Source organism: Agelaius tricolor, unplaced genomic scaffold (genome assembly GCF_023055355.1).
Source record: "Agelaius tricolor isolate 1412-34295 unplaced genomic scaffold, bAgeTri1.0.p SCAF_6, whole genome shotgun sequence".
Lineage (NCBI taxonomy): Eukaryota > Metazoa > Chordata > Aves > Passeriformes > Icteridae > Agelaius > Agelaius tricolor.
The window spans coordinates 44,823,267-44,840,530 of record NW_027269266.1 but is presented as its reverse complement, the minus strand read 5'-3'; the positions used below and the strand labels follow the sequence as shown (position 1 = coordinate 44,840,530).

The 17,264-nt window shown below is 40.4% G+C and overlaps 1 protein-coding gene across 5 annotated transcripts in view; it reads right to left on the bottom strand.

The window, feature by feature from the left end:
- BMPER (BMP binding endothelial regulator) overlaps nucleotides 1-17,264 on the bottom strand; it is a 147,896-nt gene that overhangs the window by 71,649 nt on the left and 58,983 nt on the right. For all 5 annotated transcript variants that reach the window (XM_071429634.1, XM_071429636.1, XM_071429633.1 and 2 more), the window contains one exon: nucleotides 2,135-2,234. In XM_071429634.1, coding sequence (XP_071285735.1) covers nucleotides 2,135-2,234 — 100 coding nt within the window. The remainder of the gene's footprint in view (nucleotides 1-2,134; nucleotides 2,235-17,264) is intronic.

The following is a 17,264-nucleotide window of genomic DNA, read 5'->3' as shown; positions in this document are numbered from 1 at the left end:
CTTCATTGGATTTACCTTAAGTTTTTTCAAATTGAATGTTAAGCAAAAGTTATTAAATAATTGCTTTTGTTCAGCTAGACACAATTTAAACATCACTCTCATGCAAATTAGCTACTTGGAATTAATCTGTGCTTGCATAGCCAGCCTTCCTTTCACTGGATGCGTGTCTTTCTCAAGAGGTTTAATTTCTCTTGCAGAACTGACATAAGGAATCAGTTGAGGATGCTCAGCAGCCCTAAAAGGAACTGCTCTACATCCATGCACTACTTAGGGGCAAAGCCATGCCATAGTCCTGCCTGTAACAACACTTCTGCTGCTCTCTGTGGGGCCAGGACTTCAATTGCAGAGCTTGTGTCAGCAAGTGAACAAAAGTCCAGTTCTCTCCCACACCCTATTGCCATGCCTTGCAAACCACTCAGCACAATTCTGGGTGGCCAACCCAGTTCAAATAGTTGGTTAAAAACCACTGTCAAAGGAGGCATCACTTTAAAAGATGTGGTGATAAAGATATTGGCTTAATGGTTGTCTTTGCTGGCTCATAACCACTAGTTAAACTAATAATTCAAGTCCCAGTAGAGTCCACAGCATTCTTCTAAGCTATGTATGCTGAATATCAGAAATTCAATTGCAGGGAGGTCTTCCACATGATACTTTAAAAACCATGCCTCAGCATCCCTGGAAACTTTTCTCTTTCCCAGCTGCCATGCAGTGTGTTACTCATCCCTTGGCTTTACCTCCCCACCAAAACTTTTAACACTTTCCTGTAAATAGACATAATCTATTCCCAGGTATACTAAATGCTTTAGAGTAAAAACCACATAAAATTAAATTCATTATTATTACTGAATTTGTTTAAATTTGGAGGGAAAAAAGAAATTGTAGAAAGATCCCCTTGAAGGAGTCAAAAATTAGTCAAACTGCAGTCAAAGGCTGCAGTTTGAATGCCTAGTTCAAGGAGGGGAAAGTTCAGTCAGGAAAAGCATGGGGAGGAGAGGACAAGGAGAGTTTTCAGAAGGAAAGAAAAAATGTCCTCAGCCAAAACAGAAGCTCAGCATTTGGACTGTTCTCTCCATTTCATTCCTCTACTGCATTACTCTTTGGTTCTGTGGTTGAATGTTCCAGGCAGACATTCATTTATCTGTAGCGCTTCTCAATTAGCAAATAAATAAATTCAGGTTTGTTTCAAGCAGTCAAAAATGTTAAGTATTATCAGAACTCAGAATTCTATATAGCTCTACTGGCTCCAAGGCCAGATATCTCTATATCCCTAACCTAGATCTGCTAAGAGATTTCAGATAAAAATATAGTCAAAACTACAAAAAGTTTCCATTGAAGAACTGGGAATAATTGGCTCTGAATTTTTTCCAAACCTAGTTATAACCTCATAGACCAAACTAAAGTCAATTTAATTGGTAGGATGCAAGCACTCCTTGTTTATGAAATAGATGGAATATTAACCTGTGGGATCTGTGGACAAAGTGAGAACAAAACAAGGCAGTGCCTTATTTTGTCACTGCCTTGGTTATCATGACCTGGAAGAACCAGCCCTTCTTAGAGGCCTATGACTCACACCTTTAAAATGTGTTGGAAGGACATAATTTAAAATATTCCTGGATGACAGTGTGATTCCACCTTCAGAAGGCAATCCTGAGATGGACTCCTGGATCTGTGGTATCTCTGACAATAAGTTCTAAAAATGCAGAAGTTCAGAAGTTTCCTCTGACCTGGATTTCCTCAAATCTAAGAATGCAAATTCTCACTTAAGTGATTATATGCAATGATGAGGCCTTTTCCTTGTGGCAACCCCAAAGAAGTGAAGAGGCACTTCCTCCCACCTCAACCTCCTTTGTAAAATATATAATGAAGCTGGGAATCATCCCTGTATTTGTTCTTCTAAGCAAGGCAACTGGTCTATGTTCAAATGCTCTTCTGCAGCTGCTTGCTTAGTACCAACCACCACAACCCTAACACTGACCCTGAGTACCTGTTCAAAATCTGTGGATTATAAACTCTGAGCAATAGAGTCTCTTTCAACTTCTGGAATTTACCAGCATTGTGAAATACTGGTTTGAAAGATGTTATGTACAAACATATTGTATTAATTACAAAATTCCTAGGGGAAAAAACCACTCACCTAAGCATTTGGGGCAACACTGTCCAGCAGGAATGTGACTGAGGTGCTGGGGACACGAAAGAATGGGGCAGACTTCTTGGATACACTGTGTCCTGCCACCCTGAATGAAAATAGGCTTCATTAGGAAAAAAGTAAAGCAAAATATCAAGTAAATGTGCACACACACACACACACACAAGAGCAGGCAACAAGGTCTTGAAAAGCCTTACTGAAGCCGTATTTGCCAACAGAAATTTCTGCTTGCACCAGGCATACAGGATATGTAAACTGTCCTTCAAGACTTTCTATATTGCTTGCAGAGACCTTGGATTACCAATATTTTTTTCAATCTCTCAAACAACAAATGCAGTAATTGAAGAAACAGTGTCTTTTTATCTTATTTCTTGGTGTGGATATGATAAAACCAGGCAAAATAAAATCATTATCCATGAACACTTCCGAATGTTCCAAAAAGTTATTGAGCAATTTTTTATATTACTCTTCATCTCCTGTGTTGTGCCCTTCTAGGCTTGTCTGGGACAGGGATTAAGTGCTGAGGCAAGATGAGAGCAGGTGTTCTTCCACTATGTCTGTGACCTCAGAAGCCAAAATCACTTAAGAAAGCACATTCTTGTTAGCCTCCAAGGCCAACTATGCAAAGCCAAAAGGTCTGCTTTGTTCAGAGGACTGAAAACCAAGTGGGTATATGAAATTTTGGGAAAGAATGAGGGAAAAAAAAAAAAAGAAAAAGAAAAAAAAAGAAAGCAAACTAGACTGGATATATCCTGGTATATCAATGAATAACAGAAACAGAGGCAAAGACAAAAGCACAGAAAATGTATCAAAGATTGAGTCACTTAAAAGAGATCCTATTTCTCATTCTGCTCTGTAGTCTGATTACTTCATCGTGCCTTCAGAATACTGTGTTTAGCTCTAGACCCTCTACCAACATGTGCTCCATATGCCTATGACAGGTTGCCCAACTTTAAAAATCAGTTCACCTTTTTCTCAGCAAGGAAAGTCAGGTTTTTTCATCTAGTTGTCTTGCCTTATTTATCACTCAGAGCTGCAGGCTCATCCCAGCACTAAGCTTTGCATTCCTGATGCTGTGATTGAAGGCTTATGAACAGTATCCTCCAACCTACATGCTGAATGGCTCTTGGGGCTCCCCAGGGAGAGATGGAAAAAGCCATTCATTTTGAAGAGCCCTGTGCCTGAAATGATGGCATACCACTCCACTCCTAATGGCCTCCATGAATCATGTAAAAGCTTTTACATATAGGCAGACCCACTGTTGCACAGAAAATAACATACTGACTGTACCCCCATTCTATAATAAGTTTTCAGGCATTGAAGTCTACCTGTCCCATGGGGCTACCAAAGCATCCTGAGTGCACATGGCTGAGGACTGCTCGTAATTCTTTCACTGCAGCACGCAGAAACACAGAGCTTATTGTAGACTGAAACGACTGCTCTAAATTAAGGGTCAGACCAGAAACTTGACAAAACTAAATTAATTCTTTAGTGATGTTCCTTAGTATGCTTAGGGAATAGCTCTGTGAGAAGAGACACAGGTGCAGAATGAAAGAAAAAAACAAAGAAGGGCTCTCTGAAGTAGTGCTGTGATTCACCCCAGGGAAAAAGGCTACAAGAAGCCAAAGTTCAAACTCCGGTGACAATCCAGCAAAAGGGAAAGCAGGGCATGGATGTCTCAGCCAGACTGGTGACAGGATCAGGGATATATCCATGGAAGATAATGAGGAAAGGCTGAGGGAACTGGGACTATTCAGCCTGGAGAAAAGAAGGATTCAAGGTGACCTAATTGCAGCCTTCAAGTACCAGAAGGGAGCCTGCAAAAAAGATGGAGAGGGAGTGTTTAGAAGTGCACTTAATTCTTAGGAAAAGAAGAAATGGCTTTAAACTGAGAGTAGGCTTAGATCGGGTATTAGGAATAAATTTTTTACAGAGAAAATGACAAGACCCTAGAACAGGTTGCCAGGAGAAGTGGTGGGTACTCCATTCCTGAGAGTTCAAGGCCAAATTGGATGGGTCACTAGGCAACCTGGTCTTGTGAAAGGTGTCCCTGAACACAGCAGGGGGATTGTACCTAGATAATCTTTAAGGTCCCTTTCAACTCAAGCTTTTCTATGACTCTGTGAAGATAAAGCAATAGTCCAACACATGGTGAGCACAGGTCTTTTCTCGCAATCTTGCTGCCGCATTTAATACTCACATAAGCTGTGGCTCTGCACAACTGCCATGGAGTTGTGCTTCTCTGATAGATTGAATCAAAGCTCAGGCTTAGCCCACTATTGAGAGCCTTTGTAGCCTCTTGCATGTGTCTTTATAAATACAAAATGCCATGGATAATGTAAAATAGTTTCTCACTTCAGCCTTTTGTTTATGGCTCCTCCCTTACTTTTTGTACTGGCCCCTCTGCACAAAACTAAGACTCGTTCCACCTGTCTCTTCAACTCATTGCTACTCCTGCTTCCAGCTGGAATGCTGCCTTTTAACCTCAAACTATTTTCTAACTTGCTGCTGTCCTAGATAGGCTCTCCCATGCTAGTGCAAGTTCAAAAACAGTCTGAAACAAACCAACCCATACCCTTTAAAGTGGGAATAATTATACCTGCCCTACCAAACTTAGAGAGTTAATTCATTGGGCACTCATTGAATGTTAAAACACACAATATTTCTATTTTTTTAAAAGCCTCAGTCATCATAATTCAAGACTCACAAAGCGTTCAGAATACCTGCTTTCAAAGCAGCTGGTGCAGCCAGTGCTTTAAATTGCATGGAATAGAGCTGGGTAGGAAAAAAATGAGTGCAACAAAAGTTCAACAAAAAACCCAAAATCAATGGAAAAAATAACTCTGGAGAGGAAGAATATTGGCTTTGGATGACCTAAGCTAGGATGGGAATTGTACAGTGAACACCTTTCTTCTTCCACTTCTCAATTGAATTCACAGCTTTTAGCTCACATTTCCTTGTTTGATATCTCCCAGGCAGCCAGAATGCTCCAGGTCAGAAGCAACACCCTCCAGTTGTTCCAGTAAAACCAAATCTGAATTGGAAGCCAGCACAGACCAATAAAGTACAAGTGACATCTGCTTCCTGTGAGAAATGCTATTCAAGATCTAGACAAATAAATCCTTGAGCAATTGTTAACATGAAACTTGAAACAGAGGAGGCTGATGCAGTTCACAGTCTTTTGGAGGTAACAGATTTTGTAGGAAATCTACTGTCTACAAAGAAAATATTCACTTTCCACCTTGTAAACAAATAAAAACACTTTATCTCCTGCTGCCACCTCATATCTGCAAGACAAACCAAAAGACTCTGAAGCCACAGCTCAGCAGGTGGTGTGACTGAGGTTTCGTCTTGTCCAAGCAGTTTTCTCAAGAGACAGAAGAGAGGGGGAGATGAAACAGCACTTTCTAATGCTCCCACGAGAGGTCCATCTTTGAGAAAGACAGATAACAAAGCCTTCTTTAAAGGAAAGCATGGAGCTGGTCCATCTAGCCATCCATTCACTTCTGCTCAGCTCCTGCCTCAATTAGGCTATTTTGCTGTTCAATAAGGACACAAGTAACTTGGCAGTGTTGAGAGACACACCCATCCAGGATCCAGGCTATGATTGACTGCTGGACACACTGGATGGAGGACAAAGTGCAATTTCTGGGTAGGCTACCCACATGCCTGGTGCACAGCACATGTGCAGCCTGTGTTCTGGGGCAGACAGAGACAAAAATGTCTGCAAAAAAGACTGCAGGTTGGCAGTCTGTTGTAATTAATCCCAAGAGCCTTGGGCTTCATCTACCAGGAGGGCAAGAAAGTGATCACAACCAACAGCTTTTCTTCAGCAGATTTTCAAAGCATTCATGAAATCCCAGTAGGACAGAGATTTCCACACTCCAAATTTGTTTGCTACTGATAATGAGCATGTCTAAAGTTAATAATATTTTACATGCATGATTTTTAAGGTTAAAGGTTCACATCATTATTATCAAGAACCAGGTTTCTTGTGGGTATCTCATTTTTCTATTTGACTTTCAGGTTTCGTCTCTGTGCTTTAGTGAACCTATAAATCATCTAAAAAAGATTCCTCCTTAGTTTTGCCCTTCGTTCACCTTACACTTGAAAAACTTCTCATCCTCTAACAGAAGTAAAATTTCCATTGATTTTGCAGAATATTTTGTCTAAGTACTGACTAGCATGAGGAGTCAGTGGATTGCAAACATTTATTTTTAACTTTCATTCTAGAAGAAGTGTGAAAGGTTTCATTTGCTACTAGTGAGCCTATCTTTACAGGGGAAAAAAAAAAGGAAATATCAAAATAACATTTCTCTCAACTCTGGGATACATATTCCAGACATTAAGAGCAAGGTCAGACACACATTGTAGACTCAGCAGGGTTGTTGTAAGAACTAAGACAGATGTTCAAGGCTGTCTCCAGCTATGAAGAAAGATTTTGCGCCACCAGCATGAAAAAAAAACTTTGAAAGTTCAACAGGGTCACTACTGAGCAAGTCTGCCCCATGCCAGTGGCCAGAGAAGCCAAATAAACACCCAACTGTGTGACTGTTTGTCTTCAACTACTCTGCCCCAGTGCAAGTACAGTCACCATGAACATAATAAGAAACATCATTTCTGTGACAACAAAGGCATAAAGGCAATAAATAGACATGTTCCAATAAAGAGATGGACATATTATTTGAGATTCCAATAAAAATGAGTATGACCATTGTGGAATTAAAAAAATATTGAGGCATTCCAGGACTCATTTCATTACATCATATTGGCTGATGTGTGTAGGGCTTCCTAGGTGAACTGGACAGTGTGTTGGCTTGCATACACCTATACAGGAGCTCTGACTTATTAACTACTGTGTGATAATAAAGACTTTGATCACCTCCCAAATGTGCACTAAAAACATAAGCCAGGTCAGCAGCATGTACTATGCAAGCATCTCCAAAATGCCTCTGGAATCACATGCCCTGAAAACCCATACCTTGAGTTTACAATCAGATTACAGTCTCTGATGTACCATGTAAGTAGACTTCAGGTACAAAAGGGAGAGGATACTGTATTTAGAATGTGGGTTTAATCTGGAAATTTAATCTGGAAAGGTGTCCTCTCCCAAATCAGATGAAAGGCACTCCACTTCTTGTAAGAATGCTGGTGCATCATGGGGTGGACAGCCTCTGGAAATAACTACACCCCTACACAATATTTCAGGGCCCCTGAAACAACCATGTCATGCACAGTGAGAGTTCCCTGGAAGGGTCACAGGAGATAGAAGGTTTTTAGGAAATGAACAAAGTAGCATTACAGTTTGCAGCATAAAAGCAATCAGCACATCAATCAGACAGACAAGCCACAGCTTCCCACATCCCTGCAGCCTGATCTATTGTCAAGATTAGGATTTTTAAAATGCCTCTCTAGAAAGCATTGGATAAAATTCAGAATGGGGAGATCTTGAGCTTCAGTTCAAAACAGCAGGTATTTATACTGCAGGTATTTATACTGCATGTGCCAGATTTTTAAACTTTGGATTTAGATCTCAAACCATATTTTCTGAAATATTGCTCCTACGGAAAGGCTTTAGAAAGTGGCCCTGGTGACAGTCTGAAGTGGTGTCTTAAGAACTGCATGTGAAAAAAATGCTCTACAAAGCTCACATTTATGTTAATACCAGGTCATATAGATTGGTGTGGATATAAATAAATCTTCTTAAATGACATAAAAGTCACCTGAAATCTATACAGATTAGAAATAGTAAGATAAAAGATTCTTGTGAATAAATTACTAAACCAACTCTGGGGCAAAGCAAAGGCACAAATCTTGACATCATTTCAATTTTTAAACTCAGTCTGATGAAAATGCATTCCTTGACACAGCAAAAGAAGCATAAAAAATTCCAGCAATTTCTAGCAGGTAAAAGTTTGACTTCCACCACCTCTCTTTCCATATGCACCCTTATGATACAACTTGTTAGGTGTACAGTCTGTGTCATCAACAAGCTACAATAGCAAAAAAGTCTCACTACTTGTCTCCAACTAATGTAAATTCATGTCCCTGTGTTCCTAGCAAATTGCAAGTGCAGTTGCAAAGTGTCACAGAGTTAGAAGATCTTGACCTAAAAACCAAGAACCAAGAATTCTCCCTCCTTTGGAAGTTACTGTGTATATTATTGTATCCACCTGCTGAAGAATCAACTACATTAATTCATTAATTAGTCATTTAGGATAGAATGAGGGCTCTAAATACTGTTACATGTTCCAAATTATGTGTTATGTTAACCAAATAGAGAGTGTACAAAGTGACATGCAGGTGCCAAGTCTATCCAGTTCTTGCCATCCATTCCAGTTTACAAGAATCACTTTTCCTGGAATTGTTAGATTAAGAAAATAGATTTCTCTTCTGTAGAGGGAAGAGTCTTGCTGTTTGTTTGCTGAAATATCCCAGCTTCCTCCCAGAGACTGAAGTATGTTCTTCTGGGATATAGCTCTGGCTCTCCATTTTGAAATTAGACTGTTGGGGAGCTGCTGGTCCTGCTTCTTTCAAGTTTCACAAAAACATGAATTGCACTGAGTGTCCTGTGGGAGGAGGTGGAAGACCAGGGTATTTACTGCCTTAGGTGAAAGGGACCATTCTGGAATATGAAATTATGGGTTGCACAGTAACTTTCTTTAAGGTATGCACAGGCAGAGACACTGGTCCTAAATTTCACAGTTGCTGGAACTGGAGAAGGGCTCCTCGGAGGAGGTCACAGCACTCTGCTCTCAGCTGGGGGACAGTGCAACCAGCACTTGGCCACATTTCTACAGTCTAATAGCACTATGCAGAAGTGTTGCTGGGATGATATTGCATCTGGCTTCACAATCCAGCTGAAATCAAATTGTTTACTGACCCAATAGCCTACTTGCAAAGTAACACAGCTGAGCAGCCAGCAGCCCTCTCCCCTCTAGGGCTTCCACACTGAGCTCTTGGCTCTGTTCAAAGTGATGTTGTAAATAGCCCCCCTTCTCTTGAAAGCCCTGAAAGGTTTAATTGTGGTGCATACTTTGTCCCTTTCAGGCTGATTCTTAAGGAAAGAAGGCTTATGCAGGTGGAAACCAGGGACACCTGTAGTTTGTGAATCATTGACCAGCTCCAGCCACAAATGATCAAGGGACTACTCTGAAAAATGTATATAGAGACAAAAAAGCAAAAATCAAACTGACAGTACAATCTCAAGGACATTAAATTCCTACAAGTTTTTTTTCAAAGCCAGACTTCTGCAGAGAGGAGAGAGCCCCCAGTTTCTTTCTTAGCATGAACTCCAGAAAGCATCCTATAGTGTCAGGCAGCAGCTGGCCTTCCAGCCAGCATCTCCCTGATCTTCTGCCTTTCATTCAGTGCTTGTGTCATGGAGGTGTTGGGAAAAAACCCAGATTTTTGCAGATAGGACAGATCAAGTGCCACACATCTATAGAAATAAATCTTTGCTGCTTCTGCTGTTCTGGGAACATAATCTATTCCTAGGTTAACAGGAACAGTGGTACACAAGACAGATCTGTGTCCCACAGCAAATGAAATTTTCCCATAGATGAGGCATTTTTCTTTATGCCATTCCTGTGTTGGTGTTTTACTCCCAGTACCTACAAGGATTCATGATACCTGTGTTCCAGACTGGCCATCAACTATCCTAAGTGCTGGATGCTTTCAGATGCAGCCCATGTATTTGTTCTGCTGTAAGAGCCGTTATTTTATTGATCCTTTCCCTGGACAGTCCTGGACAGCTGATGCTTTTTCCAGGGTTAGATCTGTTTCTCTCAACAAATGTCTCCTGCAAGCAGAAGTAATGTATCTCACAAATTATTCTGTCTTTCATTAGGTGGTTTTCAATGTCTCTGAAGTTTCATCCAGGAGGCAAAGCTTCCAACAATGTAATCTATTCCTTCTTTTGCTAGTTGATAGTGAGTTAAGAAAAAAAAACTAAAAAAAACCAGAAACAGTATCTCTCAAAAATTCAGAGATTGCTGGATTCACACTGCACCACAAATACCTTTGTGGACTGTTTAATTATCCCAGGCACTATCTCCAGCAACAGATCAACACTTTTCATATTTTTTTCCCAGTGAGAGACCATCTAAAAAGTGACTTTAATTTTTCTCAAATTTACCAACTACACTTAATGCCACATAGCATGTTAGTTTTTGCTTTCAGCATACAGATGACTGATCAGCATCTCAAATCCAGCTTTTCCTCTAGTCTGAATCCTTTCACATCATCTCCACCCCTTGCTGCCATTTCATTCACTTACTAATCAAACTCTTCCTTGCTGTAGGTCTCATTAAACTGATTGCTCTCACTGTGCCTTTTAAAGTCCATGCTGGTAATAGTATCAAAAGGCTTTAGCCTTCTGAAATTAAAAATAGCTCATTATTAATAGGCAGCTACATAACAGTAATGCCATAACCACCAGTACACAGCCTCTATCCTCCACATACCTTGGTGTTTTCCACGAACCAGACATCTTTATACAGGTTATGCTTCCCCCTCTAATCTCCCTGCCAGTTGCTGCACAGGGCACACTCAAACAGAGCCAAGGCTGGAGGTTAAAATATATACACCAGATGGAAGAAGAGAATTTTAGGGCAAGATGTAGGCAAGCACTGCCCCAAAGGTCATACAACCCAGTGGGGGTCTTTCCACTGATTTTCAGTCCACTTTGGATGACAGCACTTTGAACAAAAGTCCCAGAAGTTGCACAGGCAATGGTGAAAAATGAGCCCAGATAACCACTTAGGCAGGAATGGGCCAGGAAGGCAGCTGCACACTGCAGAAAGGGGGCTCTTCGCCATCCTGGGGGAAAAGAGCTGCAGCTTTGTGGGGACAGCAGATGGGAAGCAAAGACATTGGCAAGGAAACAATTCTGGCACACCACTGCAGAAGGGAGTTCAGCTATTCATGATTAATTTAGCTGTTGCACCAGAGGTCTCCAGTGACTATGGAAGCTTTGCTGTGAGTCACATGATTATTTATTTCTTTTCAAAAAAGAACTGTTTCTATGAAAAACTGCAATAAAACATGCTAAGCTGGAAACTGTCTGTGGCCAGAAAAACTATTAAAAACCACTAACAAGCTTCTTCAGCTTATTCATGTCCTATTCCAGATAATAAGAAAGTTAGGGTTAAATCCAAGGGACTTTCCTAACTTCGGTTATTAGAAGCAGAGCAGTAGCTCTGTAAAACAGGTCCTGGCTTCTTGCAGCCATGACTTTTCCCCTGAATCAGTTGGAGCCTGCTTTGTTTTCATTGGCATCAAGAACACATGAAGTACAGTCCAGTGGGTGTACAGTTGTGTATACACCACCAGTGCATTTGCATAAGGTTTCAAAGTCCTAACTCAATGCCTGCAAAATGATAGCCACTGCCACAATGTATTTATATTAAGATCATTTGCTTTTCATAAGATAAACTTCCACAAAAGGGTTTTTTCTCCTTTTTTGGCTTATTTTTCTACAGCATAAGCTTTGTGCTAGTACCTCACAAGCTTTTCTCACTACATCCTACAGTAAATGGTACTCCTATAAACCCCACACTTTGGCAACTATTGACAACACCCTTCACCCCCACTTCCAGCTCCCACATTATAGTGCAGAACTGACCTCCCTTCTGAGAGCAGCTTTTCCCTCTGAACAGCTTGTTCACAGAGATACAGTTATTAAATCCCTCCAGTGTCCCCAGTGTGTTCCTTGCACACACAGAATACTAGTACCATTGTGACCCTGAGAAAGGTGACAGTTCTGACTCTCACTTCATCATCATTCTTTAAAATACTTGGTCACAACCAGAAACTCTACAGATGTATCCACACAGCTTTGCCTTAGAGCACTAGTTTTAAATAATTCCCCTTAAGTTATCTGCAGGAATAAATTGCAAGACTTGAGCGAATTAAATCTCCAAATGCCCAAATTCTGACATCTGGCATTTAGATACAAAGTAAAAACTTTCTATTCAGCAGATACTTTCTTGTAGACAATATAAACATCATTTCATTGACTGGTTTGAAACTTCAGGTTTTGAGATGCAAATGAGTAAAACTAATTAGGGATGTTCTTGGAAGAGCAAAAACCACACAATTTAGAAGCAGGTACCTACACACCTTAACTTTGAAAAGCTGTTGCTAGGTCAAAACCTACCAGAATAGTTCACATCAAATCACTGTTCCATTCACAAGCAAAGAGAACAAATCTCCCTCTGTGATTCAGGGCAGTGAAGTATTGGGGAGGTTGAGACTTAATCTTTCACCAGTTATTTCTACAATTTTTGAATGACCTTGCCTCAAGGTCTGATGATAAAGCACACTGGTATCTGTAGAACATCCATGGTGAAATAAATCATACTGTCATAGTAGTAGTAAGGATACTACTTCTAGCTTTTTACAGGACCTTTATACATGCATCTACACTCTTGAATGTTATGCTCCATGTATACTGGTGAGGTAACCTCAGGAAATATAGGATTACATACACACTGCTTCCTTAATGCATCCATCAAAGGTTTTCATTAACAGGAGATCCTGTTTGTCCTAGGCACTTAGCAAAGTGAGTTAAAAATACACTTTAAAATGTTACGTGAGAAAGAGGTAAACTGCAAGAGAAAGTGGTAAACTGCAGCTCATTCAGAGGATTTCTGGGAAAATAAAGTTTTAGGAAAACTAGGCTACCTTTATGAAACCAGTAGGTTATGAAACTGTTCCTACAGTGAAATAGTCATAGGGATAGCTTCAATCTACCCAAAATGGTATAGGATTAGACTCACTGTCAGCCACTGGCACCTATCTATAGCAACATTTGTAATACCCCTGTGCATAATTCCATTGCTTTGTACTACATAGAGCTGTCCATCCCCAGAGATGTGACTTGGCTCTACTCCAGGGTAGGGCACACTCTGGCTTGGGATCAAGGTAAAGTAACATGTTTTAGTCTTAAACACAAGCCTGAGCAAGGGGTGCTGAGGAATCTGCAGTTCTCCACAAATAGCCTTGGGAAGCATTTTGATTAGAAATCATTTACAAGTCAGAGTTCCTCTGCCACTTCCTCCTTCCTCCAGGGGTAATGACTTAGGGAAGTACCAGCAGCAAATGCTGACATTTCCCAGTCCTGGCTAGCAAGACTGATAGAAGAATAACAGGTTTGGATTTTTTTTTCTCATTCTTAGCTTGCAAGCAATCTGCACATTCATGTGGAGAGGGTGGACGAAACCCTAAGAAATCTATTTGTCCTTTACACCCCACCATGACACCCATTCAGACATTCCAAGACTTGGCTTCCTATTTTTTCACAATAAAGTTCATATCTAGCTACTGCTGTTCTTTATGGATGGGATCCTGTTGCTCATTAACAGCTTCTCATTGGCAGCCTTTGCCATTTGTAAAAGGCTGATGCCCAGGTGGCAATTTTCTCAGGGACACCTTCGGCATGGTGAAGTCTCTACATCAATATGGTGCCATTTAGGCATTCCTAGCACACCAGACTTGGCTGTATTTTGGGCAGGCCAGCTCTTCTGGCACCTGCCTAAAGGCCTGCTGCTCTTCTTGATCTGGGTCAGCCCCACTACAGCAAGCTAACCAGCTTGGAACTTATCTCCTAGCTAAGTTCAGGTGGCATTCCCAAAGTGTATGGCCATACCCAAATTCTTTGCAAGGCGACAGCACATGACCAACTTTGTTCAAAAAGATGGACAGAATAGATGGAAACACTTGTACCTACCTTTCCAATTATGTCCTGCTAACCAAAGCACTTCAAAATAGAAGTACAGAGCAGTCAAAAATAAAAAGAACCATATGAACCATGGGGCTGTCTAGAAGGGAGGAGTATGTTTCCAGAACGGAGTGAAAGGGGCATGTACCCAAGAAGAATTTTTCACATCTGGGACTTCTCACAAAGGAAGATCTTTCTGCATTTTACATTACAGAAAATACTTATAATAGCACTAAGAAAGGGGGTCACACCACATGCAATTGGAAATGCAAATTACAACACAATCTTTTACTTGGCTTACTGCTTCATCATCAAAAACCATTATTAGTCCCTCGAAGAAACAATAAGCAAGCAAATAAAATCTGGGTTTGCTTGCAAGCGTAGGTGTCTCCTTGGCCTCGTTAACTCTCCTTTGTACCTGTCTAATGATGTAAAATAGTCTTAAAATTAGTGTAAAGTAACTCATTAAAGACTCTCATAGGAAACAAAACTACACATTTTTTATGTGCAGGATTTGTTGAAGTACTAGAAAAAGGTATGTTAATTGGCCAAGCAAAGACATTTGAAAAAAAAAGTGAATTATTCATATTGCAACCATCATCCATAAGCAGAGAACTTTGATAATTTACTTCTCCAAAAGCTCCTGTCTTTTTTTCCCTACTCTTGATTTTCTTTAACATGCTCCTGAGATTGCAGGACAGAATCCAGAACTCTCTTCTCAGCAAGTTTTCACCATTTGCAGTGCTCGCAGTTGCACACACTTTCAGTTATTAACCTTCCCTCTACTCATGCAGGGTGGTTCTCTGATTATGAGGAAAAGTGTCATTCGAAATTATTCTACAGCAGAGAATAGCTACACACCTCAAACTATTATTGTAAGTCAACATTAATGGCTGCTATAGCTTTCAAAATGATACAATATTTTCTTACTATTTAAAAAACAGACCCATCATATAAAACAGCTGCCATGTTTATTTAGATAAGTGCTCCTCCACTCTTATAAAGTGGAGACTGATGACAGATGCGTCTTTAAGGCGAAAAATATTAATTCTAGAAATGTCAGCATCTGCTTCTTTTCAGCCTAGCCTTACAGATTCACACATCATTTTTCATCCACAATGAGAGTTTCTTTTTTTCTGTACAGAAATCTGAAAACATGGGTGTAAATTACTGGTCCCAGGGCCTGACACTTTTATTAGCGCGTCACTGGTGCTACACGTGTTAGGTCTGATTAGACATAGAGAGCATTTTCCACTGCCCATTCCACATGCAATGAGGAAGGCTTGCACTTCCCTGACAGGAGCTTCCCACCTGACTGTTCCATTTCTGTGAATCAGTATTTGCTGAAGTTATGAGATGCAGTACAAAAATACTGTATGTAGTTCCTGGAGTTACTGGAGATTTAAGATATTTAAAAAACAGAACAAAACAAACAAAAAAACCCACACCAAAACAAATTAAGAACCCCACAAAGCTAAATTTTCTACTGAATTTAAGGAGTCCAGCCTTCTGGCCCACCCAGCTACTATTCTATAATTCATTTGCATGTATTTAGTACAGTAATTGTTGTTCTTTTAGTAATTTACATAGTACTGGTAGTAGATACAGCAGATGAAGCTGTACACCTTACTCACTACAAATGAGTACACTTCCTACAGCACAGAAGAGCTCTGCAGTACTCACATTGCCTCCCACAGAAATACCTTCCGATAGAAAACATCACTCAAGGATAATTCTGTACAATCAAACCATGAACAGACACACGAACAAACAGCAATTAGAAGGTGTCTGCTAACCATCAGCAACTCAAGATAAACCATCTTACAATTAGTGACCAGTTGGAACAAATTAAAGCTGCTGGACCACACTGGCTAAAAAGTCCCTCTGGGCAAAATCCACCTACATGTCGCTAACCGGTGCCACATCATCGCCAGTGACTATCTAAGACATTCTCACAGCACTTGCAGACATGCTAAAGGATTTTCCACTGAAGATCCACACCTTCCTGGCACAACAGCAAGCAGCCAGGTGTTCTATTCAACTGCACAAAAGATGCCTCTGTTGAATAACCAAATAACCAAAAGCTGTCCTACCCTAACTGGTAGCTGCTCTCCACAGTCAGATATTTTTTATTCAGACAACACTCAGGTTGTTATCCTAAACATTTCAGTGACAGTAAAACCTCTCCAGCAGGACTGCAGAGAAAGGTGCTGACAAATCTCTATATTTCAACAATGTGAGCTGGCTAGAGATGAGACATCGCTTCTGGCTTGCCTGCAGGCCGCACTGACCTCTCAGCATGGCAGTGTGCCGAGGTAATACATCTCAGAAAGAGCAGACCATGAGCTGAGAACTTGAGGCTGCCCACATCCACTATAGGGGCACTTTGTACAAAGTGCTATCACTAAATTACTTAACAAAATATTCCCGGTTTTCCTTGGAGCGGGGCAGTGTAGATCTTCTCCTGTGAGAGTAAGTAATTTATTTACATAGGTACAAACAATGTGCTGCAGGTTTTAAGCATAAGGAAAGAAGCTTAAAGACCAAGTTCTTGCCTGGGCAGTCTTATTATCAAAATAGGTAACACAAAGCCAGGCAACAAATGGGAAGCAGCTTAACAAAACTGCAACTGTGACTGTCCTGTAAGCTTTGTGATCTCTTTGTTTGCTTACAAGCTTTCTGCAATTTATCCTGCTTTTGCTTCTTGGCAAAAACATATTTTTACAGATGGGGCTAAAAATAGCAATGACAGAAACAGAAGACTGAAGAAACTAAGAGTTGCCAAGTGAGGTCTGCACGAGGTCTCTGCAATTCTGTGTCCAAATTAAACTGATTCTACAGCAGCCTTTGCTAATGGCTTTCTATTTTGCTATTTTCTGTGGTTAACAAGCACTTTTTCTATCGGCTACACTTAATATCCCTGAACTCTTAATTATTAGGATTGGTCATGCATATAATGTAAAAGAAAAGTTATTCTGACTAACATTAATCTTGTATATCTTCAGTAACACCAGGGGAGTCTGACTGGCAACACCATTTTGTTTGTGGTTCAAAGACTCTGCAGGGAGTTTACTTTCAAAATATTTTTATGATTTCTTTAGGAGAAAATGTTTTTTCTCTCATGCATTTTCAGATCGCAGAAAAAAGGTCAGTTTGAACTTTTTGCAAGCGTGAGCACAGCTCTGCCAAATCCTGTACACTTGCAAGGCCTGGTTAGTATTGAGAAAACAGGATTAGACAAAGAGGTCATTTTCAACTTTGAGACCTTCTTTTCTCTCAAGGCCTCTGTAAAAATCATGCACTAAGGTTTTTCAGATGGTAACTTGTAAGCACAAACTGTCTGCCCCAGCACTAATTAAGACCTATGCAAAGAGAAAAACAATCCAAAACCTATTT